The sequence below is a fragment of the Macrobrachium nipponense genome, chromosome 8, assembly GCF_015104395.2.
Source record: "Macrobrachium nipponense isolate FS-2020 chromosome 8, ASM1510439v2, whole genome shotgun sequence".
NCBI classification, from domain to species: Eukaryota; Metazoa; Arthropoda; class Malacostraca; order Decapoda; family Palaemonidae; genus Macrobrachium; species Macrobrachium nipponense.
The window spans coordinates 56,018,700-56,045,999 of NC_087203.1; the positions used below are offsets into that span (position 1 = coordinate 56,018,700).

Consider the following 27,300-nt stretch of genomic DNA (forward strand, 5'->3'; position numbering starts at 1 on the left):
GGAAAGATTTTTGGCATAAATGCTTACTGCAATATGTGATCCATAGTTTGGCTTTCTCCTGTCTGCAGTTTCTAACCCAAGCAATGTAATGGTCTTGCTCTTTGTTCTTGTCAGGAAATCTCAAACACAAAATTGACAAAAATCAGTCCTGAATCTCACATATTAACAGTGGGCGTCCTACACTAACCTGCAGATATTCTAAAGGCATATTTAAACCTACAAGGCAACTCACATCTAAGAGAAACTAGGTACTTATTTAATTACAGTATAAATGTCATTACAATCTACATCAATTCATTGGAAAGTACACTGTACATACTTTACAGAACCAGATCAAAGCATCTGAACCATGACATAGAAGCTATTTGTACAACTTCAAGTACAATTGTTACCAGGAGGTACATATGTAATGCTATGAAGTATGTCACAGTCATACTGACATGTAATTTACACTGTAATTTAGACTGTAATTTACACTACAGTCTAAGTTAGGATAGCCTGTTAGAATAAGTTAGACTTTCATAGGTCGCCAAGACTGAGATGTATTTCATAGTCTGTGGAGAGGGACAAAGAAAAAAATCTTCATTCCTGAAGGTTATGCCACGTTAGGCTACCTTTGCTAAGCTAAGGTTAGGCTACCCTTGGTTATTTGATGATCAACCCTGGTAGATTGGCTAATTGGTAAAGTTTACTTTCAGGCTAACTAGTTGATAAAGTTTATTTTTAAAGCTATAGTGTTGTATAAATTTTAAGTATAGCATAAAAATGATTATGGTAAAATTGAAGAATAGCCTACTACCTTTAAGTATTCTGGCAAATCAATTTCAGCTGAGTCCTCTGCATACAAGGAGGTTTGAGAACTTAATGATAACATGGTAAATAACAGTATAACACTTCATTAATACTTAAAGCTGCAGCAGGCCTAGGGTTAGGCCTCATGATACTATGTACATTTTAATATTAGTAGTAGGGAAAATTGTCACTTGCCATGGTTTATGGACTAGCAGTAACCCTACATGCTAATTTATTAGGCTACATGAATTCAATGTCAAATAGGTATAATAAAAAGCTTATTACAATATTATTTTATTTGCTCCAAAAACAGGCATGTAGCTGATTGCAGTTGACTTGAAGTTGTTTCAAACTTTCAACACAGTTATAAAGATTTTCATGAACGAAAAATGTCACTATAGTAGATTTACATGAACCGTGCATCTGATGTCTAGTCCTGTCCCTTATGACGCTCCTGATTGGCTGTTGATAAGCCAATCACAGGGCTGGAAACTCTCAGTCTTGCTCGAGAGTTCACAGAGGCAGTATGTATGTTTCGACTCTTTCAAAAATTATAATTTTCATTACACCTCGGTTTTATCTGCAGAAAAGGAGTGTTTCCGAATTCCATCACTAAAGATCTTCAAGCCAATGATTTAGGATTATAATGATATAAGAATTATGAGGCAAATCGTTAAATAATAAAAAGGAATAATGGGAGGGATATAGGAGGACTGACTGTAGGAAAGAAATCAATGGGGATAAATGAATTTCCTTGATAAGGTATCTATATGTAAGTTACAATTTTTTCATATAAAGATTTCCATCATAGGATATGAAAGGGTGATGGTGATAATAAAGTCTTAATATTCTTTTCCCCCCATGAGACTTCTATTGAGGCGTTGTGATCATGTGAGCAACTCCTGACTACACAAAGCTAAGAGAGAAATTAATATTCTTAATCTTTTGCTTGTTTTTTCATATTGATAGACCTACCTGTGATTTGTTTGGTAGATTTTCTTCCATTATATTTAAGCTACGAAATTGTATGAAACACAAGATGGTAAATGATGAATGCACTGGGATGTCATGTAAGGAATGAAAGAATATATTTTTGATTGAGAATTTCATGTTTATTTCACTATAAATATTTTAGCATTAAGTTTTTTGAAGTACATAATTCTTATATCATTATAATCCTTAAATAATTGGCTTGAAGACGTTTAGTGATGAAATTCGGAAACACTCCTTTTCTGCAGGTAAAACTGAGGAGTAATGAAAGTTATAATTTTTGGAAGAATCAAATCATATATCCTGCCTCTGTGAACTCTCGAGCAAAACTGAGAGTTTCCAGCCCTGTGGCTCGCTTATCAACAGCCAATCAGGAGCGTTGTAAGGGACAGGCCTAGACATCAGATGCACGGCTCAAGTGAATCTACCATAGTATCTTGTGAAATATGATCCCCTGTTCCTGTGTGATCCTGTTTCTACATGGAACATAGTTGCTGTATGGGACAGCAGTGGCTTTGTTGCTACTGGTCTGTGCAGTCGCTGCCATTTCTCAGAATCATCGCATAAAAATGGCACCTTACTTACACACGATCATCACTTATCTGTCCAATCTCTCCTGTCTATATCTATGGTCGTAAACCCATAATGTCGTAAGCCAAGCTTGTCATATTACGGTGACTGCCTGTATTATTACAAAATGATTGTTTGACGGCTTCACAAAGTGATTCTCCAACCTTAGGCGAAATTCATAGAGAAATGTTAATACGTAGATTGATCATGCAAATGAAATGTCAACATTATGCAATGAATAAAACTTATGAAAAATTGTCTCAGGACTGGTTTTGGCCTTGGAAGAAAGGTAACATACAACAATTTTGTCAAATTTGTTTAGTATATGTTGTTAAAGTATGTAAGGCTCACCATCATCCAAAATTTGCCCCTTTAAAACCTATCCTAACAGATTGTCAACCTTTTGATGAATTAACCTGGGATTATGGTCTCTTCAGTTAGTGAAGGAACAGATATACGAAAGTAATAAGTAATAGAGCTATAGCATTAGAAGATTGAAAGAGGAACACCAGAAAATCTTTGGAATTAGCACAAAAATATGTACAGAAATATCAAGAAGAAATACAAAAAAATTATGATCACAAAGCTGAGAAAAGAGAATTTTTTGGTTGTAGAGGAAGTTTTGGTATACTTACCAGTTGATGGAAAACCTGATGGATAAATATGTAAGACTTTGTCAGATAGTAGGAAAGAAAGTGATGAAAATTGCAGAATTAAGTTTCCTTGAAGGACAAATACAAAAAATGTGCTTCATATATAAATAAACTGAACAAAATTTGAAGATCACATGAAGATGCAGGCAGAAGTGGAGTGTACAGAGGGTGGTTGTTGGGGGCAGGAGACTGGCAGAGGGGATTTTCCACGGTGTAGTAGGCTAAAAGTTGGTAAATGTGGTTGATTTTTTTCTTTTTATTATGCTTTAAAAATTTACTGTTGCTTGCAAGTGTATTCGTGTTTGTGCTTTTTCCTTTCTTTTTTTTTACTTGCAGTTAGCTGAGTGTGTCAGTGTATTGATTTGCTTTTCTTTAACCCAAAGTGTAAGTGGCTTGAGAAGTTAGGAATATAAGAGAGGCCAATTACTGTAGAAGAGCTGTTGCAAATAGAGGAAGGGATACAATCCCTATTAAGGAACATAGGGAGAGAACATGAAGCTGCTAGATTGTAGAAAAGCACCAAAAACACTTGGTCAGGCCTCTCTTCTTCCTATTACTCCATTACTGTAGTTGTCTACTGATGGGAACTGTGATAAAAAATCTGTGTTGGAGTTGTAGTTGCCTTACCTTGTGGCAATTGATGAAATAATAAAAGGTGCAGAAGCTGATACAATGGACTACATGACGTTAAACCCTAAAAGGTGCTGATCTCGACAGACTTGCTGCAAATAAAGTGTGACAAGTTGGAAAGAAACAAAATACTAGTTGATTCCTTCAGTAGGAAGAAGGATGTTGACAGCTTCGTATATACTGATTGACGCTGAGCAAGCTGACGTTCAATCTGAAGAAATCTCAAAGACCATAGTTGGGGAAAAACTGTAGTATCGGAGGGGGTTCTTCTGATAGTATTAAGATGGAAGGATTGTAGATTTATATAACTGAAGAATTAGATTAGGATTCTTTGATTAGGTTAAGGTTCTTTTGATAGTTGGGGGGGGGGGGGGCGCGTGGAAGCTAGGATAAGTTTTGAGGAATTTTATATAGTATTAAGTTAGGCTAAGTTAGGTATAGGAGGATAAGTTTATTAGATTGTGGAGTTTTTTTATTGCAATTGTAGTGTTAAGGAAATGAATTAGGTTAAGGGAAATCAGAGTTTCATTTGATAACCTCCAAATCTTTTCCCATCATATTGCCCCAATTGCGTCCATATTGAAAGCCCTTACATAATAATTTGGCGCCCAACATGGGGCCTAGATAGTAAAGAAGAGTGGGGTACATAATTGGAGATGGCAGAGGGAGCAAGTTTGGACGATTTGGGTAAGGTGAAGGGAAGAAAGGTTGGAATGAGAGATGGGAGAGACTGACGTACATGTTGATCAGCATTCAGGATAAGTTAGAGGAAGGCCAGGCAAGGGAAAATAGATAGGTTACAAGGATAGAGGCGATGGATGAGAAAGTGTGTGAGGTGGCAAAGAAAGTGGCTGAAATGACCAAGAGTAGCCTAGGTGGTGAAAGGGGAAGTGAGAATGGTGAGGTAAAAGGTGCAAGGAAAAGGATCTCTGAGAATGGAAAGGAAGTACCTGCCATGGGTGAGGACGGTATGAGAGAGGCGAGTGAAAGCGATGAGGAAACAAAAGGAAAGGGAAAGAAGAGAATGCAAAAAGGGAAAAATGTGAGGAAAGAGAAGTCTAGTTCCTGGGTTTTGAGGGATAATTTGGACTGAGAAGTTGAGGATGACAGGAATATTGGAAGTAGTAGTAGTAGTAGTGAAGGGTTGAGTGAGGCAGAGGAGAAAGTGGCCAAAACTGTGTTCTTGAGGGAGGTTCCCCGAATTGAGAAATTTTGCATCGAGAAGGGAAGAGACATGTGAGTTTTTGATGAGTATAAGAACTATTGTAGACAGAAAATATGGGGAGAATGAAAGTGTGTAGATGAAGCAGCTGGGAGAGTTCCTGGATGGGCGGTTGAAGATGTGTTATAGAAGTATGTGTGGTACATTATTAGTTGAGGATGTACTATGTTTTGCTCCTGCCTTCTCTGTTTTGTAACCCAATTTTGATACGAGTGTTGTTCCAACAAGAAGAAGCATTTTTTCACTTTGTTTACATCCAGGACTCTGAGAGACAATGGTGATTCATACACCATACCTACATATCTGTTAGGTAATTATTAGTAATATGCTTCTCTGATTCCACACACTGCTGTTACTGTTACCCCTCAGAATCCACAGATCACAAGTTCTTCACTCAACTGCAGTGGTAAACCTCAAGTCTTCTGAAGAGGATGTCATACAAAGCTCCCCTGACCCTTCTGAAAAGTTAGCAGTTGCTGCTACCTACAATATATGAAACAAATGCTACTTTTGTAGAGGACCTTATCATGCTAGAAGTACATGCCCAGCACGTGAAGCTACCTGTCATAAATGTTCTAGGAAGGGACATTTTGCTCGTGTTTGCCAGTCCAAATCAACAAAAGCGTCCGTAGCAACAGTGTTTAGTTCTCATATTATGACTACAGTGACAAGTATTCCTCATGGACCTTCACAGGCTGCTACTGTAGTAACAGTTAAAGGCAGGAAGTTGAGTGCCCTAATAGATTCATGTAGTACTGATAGTTATATAAGTGAGAGAGTTTCTCACGAATTAGAACTGAAAGTGCATCCAAGTAGTAAGGGATTAGTATGGCTCAGAAATCTTTAAATACTAGTTCTCCCAGATATGTTGTGGCTGACCTCATGCTTGGACGTAATAATCAATCTTATCCTGACACACATCTTGGTGTACTGAGGGATCTGTGTGCAGACATAATTCTTGGGCTAGATTTTCAGAGACAGCATCTAAGTGTAACATGTGCATATGGTGGGCATAAATCTCAATTAACTTTGAAAAGCAGTAATAACTATTGTGTTCTTTAAGCTGCAGCACTAGAGGAACCATCACTCTTTCATAGCTTTTCACCTGATTGCCGACCAATTTCTACCAAATCCAGACATTACAGTAAGGATGACCAAGACATTATAGGAAAGGAAGTAAATAGGCTACTCCACGAGGACATAATTGAGCTGAGTTTATCTTCATGGTGAGTCCAAGTTGTGAAAAACCCAAGTGATCAGCATAAGAAGAGGATGTGTGTTGACTATTTACAGACAGTTAACCAGTATACTGAGCTGCATGGATACCCATTACCAAGGATTGATGCCATGGTGAATAATCTTGCTAAATACCATGTGTTCTCTACATTTGACTTGAAAAGTGTAAATCATCAGATACCAATTAAAGAGTCAGACAGGAAGTACACTGCTTTGGAGGCAAATGGTGGTCTCTATCAATTCTGCAGGATTCCTTTTGGAGTAACGAATGGAGTAGCTGCTTTCCAGAGAGCAATGGACAAATTAGAAGAAGGTTTGCAGGGTGCTTTTCCTCAGCTTGACAATATCACAATTGCTGGAGCTACACAAGAAGAGCATGATCACAATGTAGATAATTTTCTAAAGGCTGTGGAACGAAGGTGGTTAACTCTAAATTCATGCAAAACTATCAAATTAGTGTGTTCCATAAAAGTTCTAGGTTACTGTGTGGGGAATGGACATATACAACCAGATCCTGAGACTTCATCCACTACAGGAACTATCTCCAACAGATCTGGGATCCTTAAGGAGAACTCTGGGTATGTTTGCTTATTATGCCAAATGGATTCAAGATTTTTCAAATAAAATTCAGCCCTTTGCAGCTACAAAGAAGTTTCCTCTAGATGCAAAAGCTCTAAGTGCCTTTTAAACCAGGGTGGTAGACCTGTTGCCTTCATATCCAGAACACTGCAAGGGAGTGAACTTCACTACCAAATTGTTGAGAAAGAGGCTACTGCTATCATAGAAGCAGTGCGTCGATGGATTCACTACCTGGCCTGGCGTCATTTTACTATAATAACTGATCAGCAGGCTGTAGCATCCATGTTTGACAATAGAAAACGTCTTAAGGTAAAGAATAAGATACATGAGTGGAGGTTGGAACTTGCAGCTTACAGCTATACAATACACTATCACCCAGGGAAGGAGAAAGTCGTTCCTGATGCTTTTTCCCGAGCCTCCTGCTGCTCAACCTTCTATACTTCTATACTTACTGACCCTCATAATGGCCTTTGCCATCCTGGGGTTACCTGACTGTTGCACTTTTTAAGATCAAAGAACCTCCTATTTTCTATAGATGATGCCAAGAGGGCCTGAGCTTTGTGTAGGGTTTGTGCAGAGTTAAAGCCTTGGTACTGCCAACCTCCAGTGGTACTCTCATAAAGGCCACTTAACCAATGGAGAGACTCAGTATAGACTTCAAGGGACCTCTACCTTCACGTAATCCATACATGCTTACAGCCATTGACAAGTATTCACGGTTTGCTTTTGTATGTCCTAATATGAGTACTGAGACTGTAATTAGATGCCTGGAGCTGATATTTCGCTTGTGTGGGATGCCAGGTTATATTCACTCTGACCAAGGTGCATCTTTTATGTCCAAAGATCTCAAGGCGTATCTTTCGCAAAAAGGGGTGGCAACAAGCCATACAACTACATATCACCGAGCAGGGAATGGCCAGGTAGAGAGATTCAATGGCATCATATATAAGGCAGTCAAGCTAGCTGTCAGGTCCCAGAACTTGCCTGATAGCCAATGGGAACTCGTACTTCCAGAAGCACTACATCTTTTAAGATCACCACTGTGTACGTCTATGAATACCACCCCTCATGAGCAGTTCTTTATGTTCCAGCGTTGTTCCAGTCATGGAAGCTCCTTACCTACATGGCTAATGGATCCTGGACCTGTATTGGTGAGAAGGTTTGGACGAAATAAGAAAGCCATTGGTAGATGAGGTCGAGCTTGTGAATAGTAATCCGACTTATGCCAATCTAAGGTACCCTAATGGGAGAGATTCTACCATGTCTGTTCGTGACCTAGCTTCTTGTCCTGAAGGTCATCTCTCCCATCATCTGTCAAATAAAGGAACAAGTAGTGTTCGTAGTATTCATCTTGACACTGCTAAAGAACCAACAATCAAGGTTCCACCAGAACCAGTGTCACAGGAGGAGGCTGTAGCAGATACAACTCACTAAGAACAAATGAACAATTGATCTTGGGCTTGAACTAAGAAGATCTACTCGTGCTTCCAGACCACCTATGTGTTATGGCTGGGACTAGACTTTATCAGTTCCTATTCTGTGTTTTATTCTAGGAGGGGAGAATGTGTTATATTATTACTTGAGGATATACTATGTTTTGCTCCTTCCTTCTCCTTCTCTGTTTTGTAACCCAAGTTTGATACGAGTGTTGTCCCATCAAGAAGAAGCATTATCTCACTTTGTTTACATCTGGGACTCTGAAAGATAATGGTGGTCCATATACCATACCTACATATCTGTTAGGTAATTATTAGTAATATTATAGGGTAAGGATTACTAACATTGTAAGGGATATTAAGATTTACTATTATCATTGTAAATATACTGTACTAGATTATTAAGGAAGGAATTTGTGTTTGTTTCAGACTAGTAATGTTTTAAGTTAAGTAAAGCTTGGGAAGCTGCAGCCAAGTGTTTTATTGCCATCACAGTACATGTGAGGGTGAGCCACAGTATGAGCCAGTCAAATTGAGAGTGACTGGCAGGCGAAAAGAGTGTGGTCTACAAAAATAATGATAAGTTTGAAAAGGCAAAAATGAAGGCTGGGGAAGAAGTGGTCTACAAATCATAATCATAGGTATGAAAAGGCAAAAATGAAGGCTGGGGAAGAAGTGGGCTTTTATGCCATTAGGCTAGAAGCACTGGCCAGAAAAAAGTATGGAGGAAAACAAGCACCTCATGTGGAAGCTCTTGGTCACCATCACTGAGAAAATCAGGGTAATTTTGAATGAGAAGGAAAAAGATTGGAACTGTTGGTTGGGGAAGAGCTTAAATTGAGAGGATGTTTTAGAGTTCTTAGAAGACCTGAGAGTAGGTGGTGATGAACCAAAGAAGATTTACGTTGGGTCTGAAGTGGTATATGGAAAGATATATAAGGACATTTTGGTGAGTGAGGAGCTAAGTATGATGCGAGCCTTGTTGGAGGAGTGCGGGAGAGGAAGAAAAAGTGCAAGTGAATGTGGGAATATGAGGGGAATGAGCAGTAGTGATAAGGAGTGTTACAGGTGTAGTGAGACTGGGGCAAGGGTGTGCGTTTCAGCTGTGGGAAGAGAGGACATATGTTGGTGAACTGCCTGCAAGTGAAAGAGTTGAAGTGTTTCAGGTGCGGAAAGGTCAGACATGAAGTGAGAGACTGCCTTAGTGGAAGGAGAGTAGGATTAATTGGAAGTCATTGTGGAAATTGTTTAATGAGTGGGCATTTTGCTAGGACATATAAGAACCCTCTGAGCAGTTGTGAAGGATGTGGAATGGAGGGTCATGTGAAGGAAGTCTGTTGTATCAAAGCAAAACCTAAGGTAAACTAAGTGCAAAAAGGGTTTGCAGTGGTGAGCCCTCTAGTATTAAAGGGATAGATGTATTGCATGTGAGAGAAGGGTTTGTAAGTGGGAACATCTGTTTTGGGGAATGAGTAGATCATTGGTTGTGTGAGAGTAAAATGTAGGGGAGTGCTATTGAAAGCATTAATTGATACTGGCTGTAGCAGAAATGTGGTTTTCAGAAAGGTGTATGAGAAAATAAAAGAAAATATAGCCTGGAGGGAGGAAAGTGCTGAATATGTAGCAGGGATTGGAGGATTGGAAGTAAAGGTGTGCGCCAGGTTTGTTGCATCGGTTACAGTTGCATGAATAAGGCTGGAGGTGGATTTTTGTTGTGGATAGGGTGAATGAGACATATGATGTCTTACGGGGGTACCCATTTTTAGAGAAAAACATGGTAAAAGTGTACCCGCAACATGAAATGATAGATACAGAAGGGGAGTGAAACGAGTGGCAAGTTGTTTGTGGAGGAGGATGGACAAGTAAGTTTAAAGATGGTTTCTGGAGTAGAGGTGTCTGCAATAGAGGACGTACCATTGCCAAAGGCTTTGGAAAGTGTGCGGAGTGTGAAAGTAGGGTGGAGAACCAATGTTTGAGTTGGCACAGAAAGTTTGGGTAAAATATTCACATTAGATGATATTTCTGCCTGCTATGAGATAAGGCAGTCACATGTGTTCAGTAGCATTATGGATATAAAGGACCCAAAATTGTGTGTACAGGTGCATGGTGGTGTGAAAAAGAAAAGGTGGAGAGGCATACATCTGGGTGACAGATTGGAAAGCAGAAGCTTAGAAGTGTGGTCGATTGGAGTAATGATAAACGCGTTAAGGGATATGATGTAATGGCCGAAGGGGAAAAGTCAGAAGAGTGGAGTAAAGAAAAGCTAAGGGAAAAGGTATGATTGAATGAGAAGTTGAGCGAGAAAGAGAAAGAGCAGGTGCAAGAGCTGTTGCGGGAAAGAAAGGGTGTGCTGAGTCAAGGTGATGAGGACTTTGGGACAGCTAGGTTGCCGGAGTTCCGTATTTGACTAACGGACAACATGCTAATTTATCAGAGACCCTGACATTTCCCAGCATAGTAATGCGAGAGATTGAAGAGCAGTGTGAGGAGTCAGAAGGGATAGGAGTAATTGAATCCAGTAAGAGTGCTTGGAATAGTCCAATTGTACCAGTAAGAAAGCCTGATGGAAGACTAGGAATGTGTATTGATTATCGGAAATTAAATGAAGTAACAGTGAAAGAAAGATTCCCTATGTGCATGGTATCTGACTGTGTACAGTATGCTTGGGGTGAAGGCATTTAGCAAGATGGATTTGGTAAGGGGGTATTATCAAATGCCAGTTGGGAGGATTGTAGGCCAATAACTGCTTTCTTGACTATGAAAAAACAGTATCAGTTCTGTAATCTCGGTTTTGGATTGGCTAATGCCCAAGCTACATTTCAAAGAGCAATGAATGTGCTACTGAGCGGTTTTCTTGGCGAAAATGTGTTGGTGTTTCTTGACGACATTTGGTTATGAGTAAGACCTTTGAGAAGCAGAAGAGATTGGTGTGGGTGGTGTTGAAGAAGCTATAGGAAGTGGGGGCGAAAGTCAAGGTGAGTAAATGTGAGTGGTTCATATAAGAGGTGGAGTTTTTGGGCCATAAGGTGAGTGAGTCAGGTGTGCTAAAAGCGGAAAAGCTTGTGGAGAAAGTGAGAAATTTTCCTTGGCTCAGGACCATGCATTTTGAGATTGATCAAGTTTGGAAGGAAGTTTATGGAAGGTTGTTGTCAGAATGGATGGGCTGTAAGAAGAGTACAGTTGTGAGGTTGGATGAAAAGATGGTGAAAGTATTTGAGAAATTGTGAGAGGAGATGGTGAAGGATGTAGAATTGGCATACCCTGACTATGGTACAGATACTAGTAAGTTAGAAGTGTATACAGATGCGATGGACTGATGTTTGATGGGAAAGCAAGTAGTGAATGGAATTGAAAGGGGAGTGATAGCATATGTCAGTAAGGTGTTTAATTTGGCAGAGTGAAAATATTCTACTACTGAGAGAGAATTGACAGTGTTGCAATTTTGTGTGAAATCTTTACAACCATTTCTGTATGGTTTGTGGTGTGTACAGACCATCAACCTCTAGTGTATCTGCAGAAAATGAAGGCAGTGGATGCTAGTATTGTGCGAACTGTAGAGGATTTGAGTGACTGATTTTGTGGTAGAAAATATCCCAGGTAAAAGGAATGTTATCAGTGAGAAACCTATAGTGTATCGGCCTGAGTGTGTGAGCTGCAGTTGCAGTGTCTGAGTGGGGTACACTATATGAGAAGGAAGAAAACATTGAAGAGAGAATGTCAGAGTTGTTGGAAGTGGAAGAGAAAAGTATCAGTGTGTATACAAGAGAAATTACAATGTGAGAGTAGATATCAGTGGGGGACAGTACTGTGGTTAGGTTGCAACGGTAGCACAAATATCGTTGGCGAGTGCACATGTGATTAGGGATGTTGAGAGAGTGATTCGGAACATTAAAAGGAGAGAGGTTAATGTGTCAGTAAGATGTATAGCAGGAAGATCGGTTAGATGGGAAGAATTGAGGTTGAAGGTGAAGTTGAAGTGAGTTTTGTGGTACTGGGAGATGAGCAAATACCATATTGTTCCCTGTTTGTGATGGATTTTTTTTTAGGAAGAATGGATTGATAGTAGATGTTTGGAAAGGAGATCTGTTGAAAGATGACTTTGTGATAGGAAAAATTCAAAGTGAGGCAGTAAATAAGGCCTGGTTTGTGGGAGCGATTGACAAGTGTCTTGAGTGAGTAGAAGGATATAGTGCAGTTGGACAGGAGTGAGAGTGAATTGCTAACTGTATTAGAGAGGCAGTACCTGGAAGAAGATGGCCTTTGTTGTTAAGTAAATGGATACGGTTTGATGAGAGAGTTGTGTTGTGTGAAGGAGTGGTGTATTTCTCAAGAGAAAGGATGGGAGAGTTGATGTATGTTCCAGTATTCTCAATGAGTGGAGCAGTAGGAATGAGCATGTTAGTCCATGAGAAATAATATCAGACTGTATGCTAGCCCACCTGTTTTGAAGTATGAAAGAACCGTTTGAGTTAGTGGCAATTAATTGTGTAACTTTGACGGTAACTGCAAGAGGAAATGTATCCGTGGTCGTTATGGTAGATCATAAGAGTAAGTTTGTAAGTTGTGCAGCGATGAAGAATAAGACTAGTGAAAACATTGCAAGAGTGGTCAGTCCGGTCTTTTTGCCTGTGTGTGTATAAGTATGCCAATAAGAATGTTGAGTGATAATGGGCTGGAGTTTGTTGGTAAATCTTTGGAGCAATATGTTGAGAGAGTAGCGTATCAAGCATATAGTAACAATTCTATACATGCCAAGTGCGAATGGGTTGGCGGAACGAACTATGAGGACTCTGAGAGAAATGTTATAAATGTTGATTGATAGAGAAAGAATGGGATTTGTTGGTAGGAAGAATGGTAGTGATGTATAATGGGTCAGTACATAAAAGCACTGGCATACCTCCGAGTGAAAATGCAATGAATTATGAAGGGTATGTGAGGGCAAGGTTGGATATGAATGAAGAAGAGTGGGATGTGTGGAGGCAGGTTAATGAAAGTTTTGAGAGTTTCAGAATAGGAGATAGTGTTGAAGGAAGTGGTTGAGAAAGGAAGATTGACAGTGAGTAAGATGCATGTAGGTAAATGAAAGACCCATTCAACACAATAATTATGAACCTTTATATAAATGCAATACATTCTTTCATATTTCATGTCCTTTTATATACCTCCTTAATGTGTCATTATATGTATCATGTATTATATGTAATGACCAAACCTCGCCTGCCTCGCAGTAATGTTTCACCAGTATGGCACCGCTCTTCATTCCTTGCTTGCATGTAATTTTCACCACTGAATTGTTACTTCACTTGGACATTAAGAACCTACTTTTGATATCTCTGTTTCTTTCATCCCTAACCTTTAGTGATAAGGATACCACATCAAACACACACATGGCACCATGAACTGAAGTGTCAGTGAGGTTTTTATTCAAGAGGATTTTTATGCAAGTATGTCTTCCCATGTCATTAATCATTGACACTATCATCTGTTTGCTGCCTTCACCCAACATGCCATTGTGGATTTATTGTGTTGCAAGTGTATAGTGATCAGTGGTTAATGAGTGAAGTGTTGTACAAAGTGTCTTTGCCATTCTAGAGTACCTTTTGTGCATTTCACATAACTATTGCAACATGCAAAACCCTTGCTGCCCTAAGTGAGAGCGTAGCCCATGCATCCGGTCCCTTTCATTGCTTCTGGGTTACTGACTGTCCCTCCATCGCTATGCAGAGCAGACTCCAGTAATGCTTATTTAAACTGCTATTTTAAAAGGAGGAATCGTTTTAATATTTTAACGTGTCATTCATTGCACATTGCATGTAATGGATGAGCTAGAAGACTTTGAAGGTCAACCAAAAGACTCCACAGACCAAGGATTGCTAAAAGCCAGTAGTGTGGGAACGTTCACCCACAGTGGGAACACCATGGGAGAGGAGTTTGCCAGGATGACACCACCTTCCTCCCCATCCACCACTCCTTTACCCTCTCTACCAGCCCTTCCCCACCACCCAACCAACTGGAACAAATTTCCTTCAACTTATCAAGTATTTAGAGGAGTCTCGAATAAGAGAACAAGATGTGAAGAAGACAGAAGAGCACAGAAGGAGTTACTCAGATTGGAGGAAAATATGTGCAGAGATGAGGAAAATGCAAGTTTTATGGCCCTTATCCAGGAGCTCTCGTCTGCCCAACCTTTCCACTCAGAAAGACCCACACCATGTACAGAGATGGGTACTTCTTCCACCAGTCAACCTTCTCTTCCCCCACCACGAAAAGCAATGGCGCAAATGCTCCCCCCGCTTAAGGCGGATGCAACATTCCAAGTGTTTAGGGAATGTAGACGCCGGTGGGATGATTATGCTATTATGATTGATCTTTTCAAGCTTCCTAGGGAAAAACAAATGATCCAGTTGTGAATGTGCTTGGCCCTTGAAACTCAATGCATGTTGGAGCACACCTTACAAATCTCATCCTCCATAGATAAGTCTGTAGACGAAGTGTTGGATGCACTGCAGTCTCGCATAAAGGGTTTGCACAATGAGGTTCTTCACCGTGGGGAATTGCTTAGTTGCAAACAGATGGAGGGAGAATCTTTTGCAGGTTTCTACATAAGGCTTTGACGCATTGCAGAGGAAATCTATTTATACCCAGGGGATGCAGCTGTATGCAAGGAGAACCAGCTGAAAATGATAATTTTGATGGACATCCAAGATGCAGAGTTGGAGCAGAAAATAATTTCCTTGGACATTGCCTCCTCATTGCAAGATGTCATCACGACCTGTTGGTCATATGAAGTAGCTAAGAATGTAACTTCTGCCAAACGTGCCCCTCCTAACCAGTTGTGCGCCATTTCTGCCTACAAAAAGGGTAAGAAGGAAAGGGCAAGTGAAACCTCACCTTCAGAACCGACTTTGGCACTAGCTACTTTATGACAGTTCTGTGCTCAACAGCATGGCCCTAATGGTTGCCCTGCTACTAGCAGTACCTCAGGCTGTGCCTGCCTCAATCACTGGTCCAGGACAATTAAATGTCATGCCAGCAAAAAGTCCAGTGCTGCCTTTGCCACCGCATCAGACACTTTGATAAGTGCTGCAGGGAGAAGAAGAGGAGCCACCAGGATGGATCTCTGAGCAAGTGCTAGCCACTCCAGCTCCAGCAAGACCTGAGATGTGTTAGAACAGCTGTCGCCATTTAGGATACCCTTCTTCCACAGCCCCCAAGACACCCCAGCCCATCTGTGTCCTTCTGTCACATGGCGATATTTGCTCTCATTAACAAATGTTACCAGACACAGGTGTGGATGTCACTGTTATTGGCCAGTGACCCCTAAAGAGTTTAGGCATCCCAGGAGCAGCCTTCAACCTCTTCCACTGACTACAGCTTTTACTGCAAATGGGTCCAAAATGGTGCCGGCTCTGGGCATGTTCCAGGCTACTCTCACCTTAGGCAAGCAGTCTTGTTCTGCTAGAGTTCGTGTCCATGAGAATGTCCTGACTCCACTTCTGTCTTATGCACATCGCCAAGAGAGTTGGCCATAATATCTCCAATTTTCCTAAGCCCATTGTTGAAGTTAGACATGTCAGTAGATGCAACGAGCTACCTATTTCAGCACCACATTGCCTTCAGCTGCCAAGGAATATTTCCTCCAAGAAATTTCAATGTGCTGGTTTCTAAAGAAGGCTTGAAGTCAGCGTCTCTCAAACTCATGGTTGGTTTCCCATGAGGATTCATCTCAAGGATGGTGCAGTGCCCTTTGCCATTCACACCCGAAGACAGATTCCCCTTGCCTTCAGGGACCTGGTCAAGGACAGGTCAAGGAAGAGCTTGACTCTATGATATCCCAGGGAATAATTAAACCTGCTGGAGATGACCCTTCTGGATGGTGTCACCCTCTTGCTGTCGTTGCCAAGAACATCACAGGAGTACGCATCACTGTTGACCTCTCCAAGCTGAATAGCCAAATTTTCTGCCCCGCCATCCTTCACCTACACCCTCCATCACTATTCATAGTGTAGACCTGAAGGGTTGGTTTTTTCACAACAGCTGATGCCCTCTGTGGGTACTGGCAAATGGAACGTGCCAGAGAGGATCAGCATTTGACTACCTTTATTACACTGTATTGTTGGTTCAAACACTGCAGAGGACCGATGGGCTATGCAGCTACCAGAGATGCATTCTGTCTGCAAGGTGATATTGCCTTTCAAGGAGTCAAGAACTTTGTGCATCTTCAGTGACATCCTTCTCCATGACAGGGATTGCCAGTCACACCTTTACCATATCCACGAGATGTTCACCAGGTGCTGCAAGTTTGGGACTACCCTCAACAAAGACAAGTTTGTGGTTGCCGCACCTACTGTCAACTTCTGCAGATATACACTCTCAGGAGAGGGCATTTTGGCAGATTAAGAAAGTCTGTGCCACTAGGGATTTCCTGACTCTGGCTAACCTGACTGACTTTAGATCATTCATGGGCGTGGTCAACTAATTGGTAGAATTCACCCCTGACATTGCTGCTACAAGACCAGCCTCTACACCCTCGGATAAGCACCAAGAGAACATTTGTTTGGACTCCTGATCATGATGAGGCCTTTTGATGCATCAAGTCAGCGCACCTTTGTCCACATATTCTTGCTGCCTTCAACCCAGACCTGCCTGTTGTCCTCCAGACAGATACCTCAAGCATTAATGGTATTGGATATGCCCTTCTGCAGGACCATGGTATTGGACACCTGCACTTAGTTCAGCGTGGCTCTCAATTCCTTACCGACGCACAACTGATATGTCACTATTGAGCTCGAGATGCTGGCTGTGGTCTGGGCATTGTGAAAATGTAGGCTGTATCTCGCTGGCCTGCAGAATTATATATTGATGATGAATCACCGCCCTCTGATACCTATCTTGAATCGTTACTCACTGGATGCCATCGAGAATCCTCACCTCCAGTGTCTGAAGGAGAAAATTTTGCCCTACTTATTCACAGCTGTGTGGCTTGCTGGCAAGTCTCTGAACATTCCTGATACTTTGTCTTGAGCCCCAGTTAGCCACCCTGCACCAGAGGCCTATATCGCAGGTACCCCTTCTACTACCTATCTCTGAACAGTCATGCCTGTGTACACCGTCACCTCTTCAGAAAAGTCTCCAGCTCAAGATGCTGACAGGGCTCCTCAGGATCTATGAAACGCAGCAAGAGCAGACCCTGTCTACACTCACATGTGTCACTTCAGGATTCCCCTTCAACAGGGATGAACTCTATGCTGATGGTAATCTTGCCTTGTATGGAGCAATAATTATAGTTCCTGCAGCCCTCCGCCACTACACTTTGTCTGCCTACATGACAGTCATAGGGGTGTGGAACCTACTAAGTGCCGGGCAAGACAGGCTGTCCTCTGTCCTGGTATCAACTCGGACATTGTCAACACAATTGGAACTTGTGAGTCATGCCAGGTATTGCAGCCAACCCAGCAGCAGGAACCATTAATGAATGGTGACAACCCCACAAGGACCTTTGAGTCTGTTTCAGCAGATTTCTTTATTATTGCAGGAAAAGCTTTCTTCGTCACAGTCGTTGTCCCATGCAAAGGTGATACTACTGCTTCTAACATAATCAGGATCATCTGCCACTACTTCCTGAAAGTTGGTGTGCCTCTCTGCTTCAGGACTGATGGAGGACCACGGTTCACCAGCACTGACTACCGAGAGTTTATGGAGTGATGGGGAGTTCATCATATGGTGACTTTCCCATATAATCCACAATCGAACAGTCATGCCGAAGTTGCTGTGAAGTTGATCAAGCATCTCATCCTGACAATGGTACCCTCTGGCAACATTGATTGCGAAGAGTTTGATTGAGGTCTCTTAGAGCTCCGGAATACTCCCAATTTCACAGGCCATTCCCTCACCCAGATCCTGTATGGCCAACCTCTTAAATCATGCATCCCTCCACACCCAGTTCTTTTCAAAGGAGTGGCAGGTCAAGACTAAGGACTGTGACAACTGTGCTGCCACCCATGCTGAGCAGGTTAAGACCCAGTATGATCAGCATGCCTGCCCCCTACCCAGGTTGACTATTAGACACCATGTTTGGATCCAAGATCCAACATCTCACTACTGGGACAAAGGTTGGGGGTAGTCATGAGTTTTGGTATGTCAAGGGATCATGAAATTTGTCTCCCTAGTGGTCGTGTCTGGTGGCAAAACCATCGGTTCCTTCGCCCAGTTCCATCCCCTAGTCTAGTGTTGACCCATCCCCTCTTTCCCCTGTGGCTCCTTAGTTGATATTCCCCCATTATCTTCCTTTGTTCTCAAAGGCTCACAGAAAAAGAGTCCCCTCGAGAGTGTACTATGAGGAGGAGGGAGGTGTAGGTAAATGAAAGACACATTCAGTACAATTTATGAACCTTTAATATATATGCATTACATTCATATATCATGGCCTTTTATATACCTCTTTAATGTATTAAATTATGTCATTTTTATATGTATCGTACAATAATAATGACCAAGCCTTGCTTATCTGGCAGTAATCTTTCACCAGTACAGCACCGCTCTTCATTCCTGGCTTGCACGTAATTTGCACCACTGTTATTTGTTGCTTCACTTAGACATTAAGAACCTACTTTTAATATCTTGGTGTTTCCTTCATCGAACACATGCAAGTGAAAACAGTGTGGTCAAATGGCTTGAATTATGTTAGAACACAGGAAGGAAGAAGGAAATGTAAAGGTAATAAGAACACTATAATCAGTTGAGAAAATGGAAAGAACCAGAAAAATACATACTGGAATATTCAATTAGGAAGATGTTAAGGAGGAGAAGGAATGGTAGAATTAAACAACAGAAGATATAAATTGGGGAGATGAACAGCTAGTGTTGGTGGAATGAAAGAGACAGCCTAAAGGAAAAAGAAGTAGAAAAAGTAAGGGTATGTTTACTAGGTCGTTTGGAGAGAGTACAAGGGAAGGGTTGTTTGATTTTGAGGAGTTTGAGAAGTCAGCAAGCGTGAGGAGTGAAAATACCCATGTGGTGTGTGGTGGTAGTGTGAATGAGGGTGAAATTGATTTTGAGGGATTTGAGAAGAATGTGAAAGGAGTGAACTTGGAAAGTACAAAGAATGTGGACAAGAATACACAAGATTTTAATAGATTGGGAACAACACTTAGTCATGGGAAAGATGATACTTACAGTGTGTGTAAGTTTCCTTTGAGTGAAAGTGTTGAAAAAGTGTAAGTCAGAGCCTAGCAGAGTTACGCGAGAGTATAGAGATGATAGAAGCTATGTCAGGTGTTAGTGAGGTTGGAGCAGGCGTAAGTCTCCAGAGTTTGAATGAGGTTTGTGTAAATGATTCAGAACCAAGGCTGGGTGAGTCTTACTACGAGATTCAGAGCCATTGTCCTGGTGTTTTTCTGGAATAACTTTTTTCTGTGCATTTGACAAAGATATTACTTAGAAATAGTATACTTTACATCCCTACCTAATTTTCGACAGCATTCTTTATTACTTATATTAGAAGAAACCATATTCATAAGAGTAAAATAAAGTAGATGAAGCCCGTGGCGGAACACTAATGTATAGGTCCAAAGTTATATGTGATGTCGACATATGACGTCATGACTCCTCCCAAATTGCTGTCTGAAATTCTGAATGAATATTCGTACCTTGTCAAGGCTTCAAGAATGGTGGCTATGATAAGTCAATTTCCCAATGGTTGCAGGACAGCTTTTGTAATTCTACTTGCACAATTGTTTAGAAGTGAGGAGGCCCGTGGCAAACCCTATGTACGCTTGAACAGGTAAAACACCCGGACATCCAAGGCTACCAAGTTTTCGTCATTTGTTGACTTACATAAGGTGCAGAAAGATAAGTATATATACTCTATAAAGCAATAGTTGTTGATTTCTTAGTAAAATATAACTTGCGGAACAACATGAAAACTTGCTTTGCCAAAAAAAATGTCATGGGTTATGATACATCCCTGAATGACCTTTGCTGCCCCAGTGCTTGGCTGGAAGTCTAAATCTATAATCCAATCTAATCATATGCAATTTTCTATTTATTAAAATGATTGTCACTATCATAATAGGAAATATATCAAAGGAGTTACAACGAATGCCAAAGTTTTCTTCACTTTGTTAATGGGTTTTTAATCACAATTTTTCAAAGGAGAAATAGTGATAGACAGTAATTCCTCGGATTACTTGTGGAAACCCTTTTCTTCAAGGATTCTAGCACTCGACCTCTTGGAATAAATCCTATATTCTACTACTACTACTACAAAGTGTAAACAAGGAGTATTGGTTGTATTTCATTGTTGCCAGAGGTGGAGACTTTTTCACGAATAGCCAATTATCCAACAAGAAGGAGGTAAGTTAATGACGTCATAAGGTTCGTCATTATATCTTCAAAAGACATTCCTCTGAGTTTGATGGCAATGTCTACAAGAAGTCTGTGGTACTCATATAATTATCAGAATTATGCAACTTTTGTATTACAGAATACAGTTGAAAATTAGGTAGGGATGTAAGATACGCCGTGACAAGTGTCATTTTTGTCAGGTACATTGATAAAATTTTGTTCTGGAAAAACACAGGGACACCAGCTGTGAATCTCATAGTAGTGTACTTGGATTAGAAGCGAGTGACAAAGAGGTGGTGAATGAGAGGCCACGATATAAGTACAGAAGTCTGTACTAATCTTTGTTTCCATCGCACCTGCCCCATCGGCTGCTGCAATGATGCAGAATAATTTTCTTCAGACAATTTGAGTTTTGTCTTCTATTATACATTGTCTAATTCGTAAGGTGTTCAATTATTCTTTGTTCACCCCGAATTGAAATGAGTAATGGAAGACTTCGCCTGTTCCCCGCCTGACTAGCCCTGCTTCCAGAGTAGATAGAAAAGTTCTTTGTGCAGTACAATCCCTGTGTTTTCATTACTGAAAGACTCTTCACCTTCATTGCAAGCACCAACTTTCTCGTCGAGTAGCAATGTAATAGTGGAATAACTTTTTCAGTCCTCTGTAAAGCACCAGGGATTAGAGCTGTCTTCACTGGTTGGTGTCATTGACGGGACTTTTTCTATGATCAGAATCATGAGAGTTCACTTCTCTCTGCTTCAACGGTGAAGACATAGGTCCAAATTCACCTTATTCTTTCACTAAGTAGTAATATTTCTTTTTAGTTGAGATTTAACTACTGCCATCACAGGGACTTCGTTCTTTAGAAGGCATTTGACTCTCTTCTAATGTGCATATACCTTGCGAGAATCATCATCTCGTCTCTCAACATCCTTGGCGAAGAAGATAGATGATTTGCATGGTTCGTTCTCAACATCACCCTTCCAAAGGCCCATTATGTCTTGGCTTGTCTCGGGTGCGCAATTATTCAGCATCTGTTGATGAGTCCGAATCCTTCATGATCTCCTTCACTTTGGACTTTGTATTGGTTGATCCAAATCAGTCATTACTTTGTCCTATTGGTGTGTTGCTGTACTTACTAAGAATCAACACCCTTCATTGAGTGTCAATACCTTTATCCGCTGCTGACTTGCAATGCAGAAGTGTCTAATAACATGTCTTCCTCCGAGTCCTATGAGATCATGAGGAACTCCTCTGCAGTTGGATACGTCCACTGTTCGCTCTCTCAGATCATGAGCAGTGCCAGTGGCTTGGTACTTTTCATCACTCTGAAGTATATGCCAAACCAGAAGATAGATACGGTCTCATCATGACTGCATTTATAAATTTCTTCTTTCGGGTCTGCCCGCAGGTCCTTGGAACCTCTTTTCCTTGTACGTTGGTGGATGCTCACAAGTTGTGTTTGCTTACCCGGCTCCTTCAAGAGGACAAGGAGGAATAGCCCAGGTGTGCTGAACTCCAATCAGTTTTAGAGGCTCACTCACATTCCTCCTACCAATCAGTGAGTCTTCCTAATGTAAATGACCAAGGATTTGTATATTGTCTAGGAACAAATCACAATATTTTAAAGTAAATTGTAATTTTCCTAATTATACAAACCTGAGGTCCTTTACATTAATGCCCACCTCATACCACCCCTCAATCTGAAACGTAGGCTGAAAGGCAAATAGGAGTGTTTACATTCGGGCAAGTAGGCCTACCCGCCTACCAGACAGTAGTTACTGCCTAACCACCTTGTTCAAGAATTTAATGGCTGTATTCCAGCCTACTCTGAAAATTAATTCCTAATGTACAGGACCTCAGGTTTTTATAGTTAGGAAAAATACAACTTACTTTTAAAAATTGTGATGTTCCATTTAATATAACCTCCAAATATTTCCCCATCAATTCCCCAATTCTGTCCATATCAAGAGCCCCTACAGTGTTGTGGTCTATCACTAACTTAACTAGTTCCTCATTGGACAAGTGGCTTTCGCGCTCAGCTACCAATCCGGTGGTCTGAAGTTCGATTCTTGGAGCGGCCAACGTGGAATTAGAGGAATGTATTTCTGGTGATTAGAAATTAATTTTTCGATATAATGTGGTTCGGATCCCACAATAAGCTGTAGGTCCCGTTGCTAGGTGACCAATTGGTTCCTAGCCACATAAAAAAAATATCTAATCCTTCGGGCCAGCCCTAGGAGAGCTGTTAATCAGCTCAGTGGTCTGGTAAAACTAAGATATACTAAACTGAACTAAACTAACTTAACTTACTTACTAGACACTTAATGCTACATTGCTATATTTAACTTACACACTATGCTACACTAAATTGCTAAACTTAATTGCTACACTTTCATTTTTTAAAATTTTTAATCTTCTTCACTGTCTTTAGCCTGCCGCACTTTCCTCGCTTTCACGTGCGGGGCATTTCACTAATAGGCTGTTCAAGGACGTTTGTTTCTTCCTGTCTTTCAAAATTTTCCAAAAATGAGTTAGGCGAGTGTCGTTAAACAGCTCCGACACACGACCTGTTGCAGATTTTTCATGGTGTTTCTTTTCAATAAACACACATCCCAACACTTCCTTAATCTCAGTTGTAACAGCCACCTCCAGCACTTGCTCCTCCTCCTCCTCCAAAGCTTCCATACACTGCTGCTGCTGTAGCTCCTTTAATTCCTTCATTGTAAGCTCCTCATGCTCCTCATTGAGGTCGTCAACATCATCTTCATCCACTTCCAGGCTTATGGACTTCCTGACAGATACAATATTTTCCACCAATAGCTCTTCAGGTTTGAGTCCTTCAAAGTCCTGAAGGGCTTTTCTTCCATTCAGAGTTGAAGGTAATCTTTGTAACACCTTGCCAAGCCATGTCGATAATTTTGAGGCAGGTCACCATGTTTTAGTGATCCTTCCAGAACTCTTGAAGGGTGAGGTTTGTGGACTCTGTAACCTTGCAGCACTGCCTGAACAGGTGCTTTGTGGATAGACATTTAAAAAATTAAATCACCTGTTGGTCCATGGACTACAGGATAGGGGTGGTGTTGAGTGGAAGGAAGAGGACCTCAAAAAACTTTAATTCTTCTCAGATGTCATCTTTGAGGTGTGTGTGGGAGCATTGCCGAGGATAAGAAGGGCTTTTCAGGGGTAAGTTATTTGTGGTGAGGTAACTCTTGATTGTAGTACCAATGATGATGTTTACATACTGGACGAAGATATCCTTAGTGACCAATTCCTTTGAGTTTGCTCTCTGCATAACCTGTAGATTTTCTTTGGTTATCTTATGAGACTTAAAAGCTCTGGGGTTTTCCAAGTGATGTACAAGTAGCGGCTTAACTTTGCAGTCACCACTCGCATTTGCGCACGGTGCAAGAGTTGGCCTATCCTTCAAAGGTTTTTGGCCTGGCAAGTTCTTCTCTGCTGTTATATAGGTCCTCCTCAGCATCTTTTTCCAGAAGAGGCCTGTTTTGTCACAGTTGAAGACTTGCTGAGTGACACATCCTTCGGCTTCTACCTGTTCAGCAAAACTTTGAATAAGGTCCTCAGCTGCCTTCATATAGGAGCTTGCTGCCACGATGTCTGATGATAGAGTGAATGCTGGTCCTCTTTTTAAAATTAGTATCAAACCAACACTAACTGGCTTTCAATGACACTTCTGATGCCTTGTCCATCGATGTCCCTGGTATCTTCCGTGCCAGATCCACTTAGATGTCTCATGCCTTCTCACAGATGATGCTCTCCGTCATGGTATCTCCTGCAAGCTGCTTCTTATTCAGTAACAACTTCTCCATCTCTTCATGGGCAGAGGTCCAAAACTTTGAGATAATCCTAATGCACTTGGCTGGTGTTATAGCCTTTATCAACTCCTTCTGCTTCAAATTGGTACAGATTGTAGAAGTAGTCCAGTTGTACTGCCTTACCAAGTCCATAACATGCACACCTTGATCATGGTTTTCTATTAATTCATGCTTCATGTCTAAGGTAATTGGCCTTTTCTTCTTCTCAGAACTGGTCTTGACATTTTCCTAGGACCCATAGGTGAAAACTAAGAAATGTTCCAAAATTAATGGGACACAGTGAGAAAACAAACCAAGAAATGCTATGAGATGCTGCAGAGATGCTCACGTGGCAAGGTAACCACATGAACTGGAAGAGATTGCTTGGCTCAGGCAGCTCAGTGCTGACTGTGGGAGATGGTGTCTCCTGGGCTCACTGGGTCGTAGTTCAAATCTCGGCTTACTTCTTAAAGCAAAAATCGCCAGTGTGCCGGCTCATATCTCAGAAAACTTGTATGTTGGTTCACTCATAAGTCAAGGTTTGACTGTACTACTTACCTTTATATCATATAAGTACTGACTCCCATTCTCCCCACGTTCAAAGTACTGTACTCCAAAGAATACTGTCTGCCAACCAGTGTTGGGACCTATAGGTCCCCTGGTGGAGTGTGGGGAAAATGGATGGCTATAGACTTGTTCAAGAAATAGGAAGAGCCTTTTGAATTCTACTATGTCATACCATCACTAGTGTGAAAGGTAAAGCCTTATAATGGAAGGGTAAGTATTCAAAAAATAAATCTTAAATTAAGTATTTATAATTTTCCAAAGAAGGCATAAAAGTCACACCTAGGTCTTAAATGCAAAAGTGAGACCTCCTTGGGCTAATGTTAGCCCTGATGGTCACTGCTGTAGGCTAATTTTATCCCATATAGTCAGTACCACCTATCCCTAATCCATAATATGATTTATTTAAATGACATTATTATTACCTTTATTATTTATCATTAGTACTCCTATTACTGAGATAGAATTTATCATTAACAAAGTACCAGTGACTTTAGGCAGTACCAGCTGACCCTGCATCATACCTAAATATGCCTCAACACACTCCTATCAATAACTAGTTGGAAACTACAAAAGACACCCACAATGGAAAGGAAATAAATGTTGAAACACTAACTCTGTAAACATAACATTAAGGTTGCAGAGAAGCACGACTGTTATACAGTGGTATGGGTGCATTTACATATGGCAAGTGCATTCAGGAGCTGAACACACTTGTTCAGTTGTACTGCTAGCTTGAGTTTTGCCATATGTATGATAAATTTGTCTGCAAAACTAAGGTTCTTTTATGTTTTTGCTGTAGTTAATGTTTTGTAATAGTATACTGCCATCTTGCCAACAATGTTACATGCTGCATAAATGCACTTAAACTTTTCTCTTGAATTTGCCTTACTAAAATGGGGGTGTCTTGTACTCCATCTCAAACAATAGTAATATCTTTTCAAAATATTTAACAATTGTCTAATGTCTAGGAGGGTAATATACTGTACGTGCACTTTCCATGCAGCTATGAGCCACTATGATAAAATCAGTTTCTAACAAGACTGCAAACGGTTTTTAGACAGATTCTTCATCAAACGGTTCTTTTCAGAAACTATGGCAACTTGTAAGATCTTTTAATTTTGGGGTCCGAAATCTTTTAGAGGTACAAAGCCCTCAATGTTCATGGATGCATCTATGTTATCATCAGAGGATGATGTTGATACAATGTCACTTTCATTGGCCTTTTCTGGAGCATCCTCTTGCCTTGAACCATCATTTAAATTTTTCTGATCATCTTCATTTAACTCCAATGCATTAAAAAAGTCACCTTCCAGCATTGCTGGTGGATCTTTGTCAGTTCCACATGATGATGGGGAGTCAATATCTAGGAAAAATACAGCATTTGTATCAGGTTCTTGCTTTTGATCAGTAGCACTCGCTTCAGGGTTATCAACTTCAGCTGAACTGTCATGGGTAGAATCTTTGTCGGGGTAATTTTTCACATCATTAGTATACAAATTGTTCAAATTTTCTGTATGAGAATCTTCAGGGCTTGTGTCACCAGTTTCATCATTTATGAATTTCTCCTCTTCTATGATGTCAAGGTCTGGACGTTGAGAACCATGTAAAATGAGATTTTGCTCACTTGGAGAAGAATCACTGGACAGCACCGGTCCACTAATATTGATCCCCTGAGCCCGAAGAGTATCCTCTGAAGCCTGAAATGATATTAAGGAAAGTGATTAAAATAGTACAAACAGTTAAGACACTGATAACTTATTGCAAACTGGTCATGGCCTTTGCTATGTAGGCTAAGTTCTTCAGGACTTTTTTTGTTTGTCTACTAGTTTTGTGATATTTTTACTTATAAAATAAGAATTTTTACTCTGGCTAGAACAACAATAATGAAAATAGTTGAGGACTTTTATATATGCTGGGGTAGTTCTGGTGACATTACAAATTTTGTTTATGAATATGTATATATGCAGTGCTCTTTTTTACTATTAAAATTGTATTAGTTAATAAGTTTATTATTTGATAAATGGAAATCTCTAGCCCCAAAGGTAGTATAGGCAGTTCCCGGTTATTTGTGGACTCAGTTAATGGCAATCTGGTTTTATGGTGCTTGACTAGCGCCATAGAATCAGTGATTTATAGTGCCATAACGCCCCCAAGTTCCTGTTATGGCACTGATAATAGAGTTATGGCACCATAACGTACCTAAACAGAGGTACCATTAAAGCAGGTAACGGCGCCATAAGCACCATGAATCACTGAGTTTCGGTTAATGGCGGTTTTTGCTTATCAGCACCCCGAGAATGGAACCCCCGCCTGTCATGGTAATCGCTTCATAGCGATGAATGATAAGTTAAAGGAAATGAAAATGCATCTTCTTCGAGAAGGTCTGCAGCAGGAGGCATTCGCGCACTTGTTGGAGGTGCCTGTTCTCATGGTTGTTCTAGAATCGCCAGGCGTGTTGTGGAACA

General features: G+C 40.8%; 1 protein-coding gene and 1 long non-coding RNA gene across 3 annotated transcripts in view; one reads left to right on the forward strand and one right to left on the reverse strand.

Moving 5' to 3' along the window:
* The window catches only part of LOC135222791 (uncharacterized), a 128,829-nt gene that overhangs the window by 20,916 nt on the left and 80,613 nt on the right, over nucleotides 1-27,300 (forward strand). The gene's annotated exons all lie outside the window — the stretch shown is intronic.
* Nucleotides 18,488-27,300, reverse strand: part of LOC135222790 (uncharacterized) — a 79,807-nt gene continuing 70,994 nt past the window's right edge. For both annotated transcript variants that reach the window (XM_064261076.1, XM_064261075.1), the window contains exon 10: nucleotides 18,488-26,532. In XM_064261076.1, coding sequence (XP_064117146.1) covers nucleotides 25,948-26,532 — 585 coding nt within the window. In that variant the 3' untranslated portion in view covers nucleotides 18,488-25,947. The remainder of the gene's footprint in view (nucleotides 26,533-27,300) is intronic.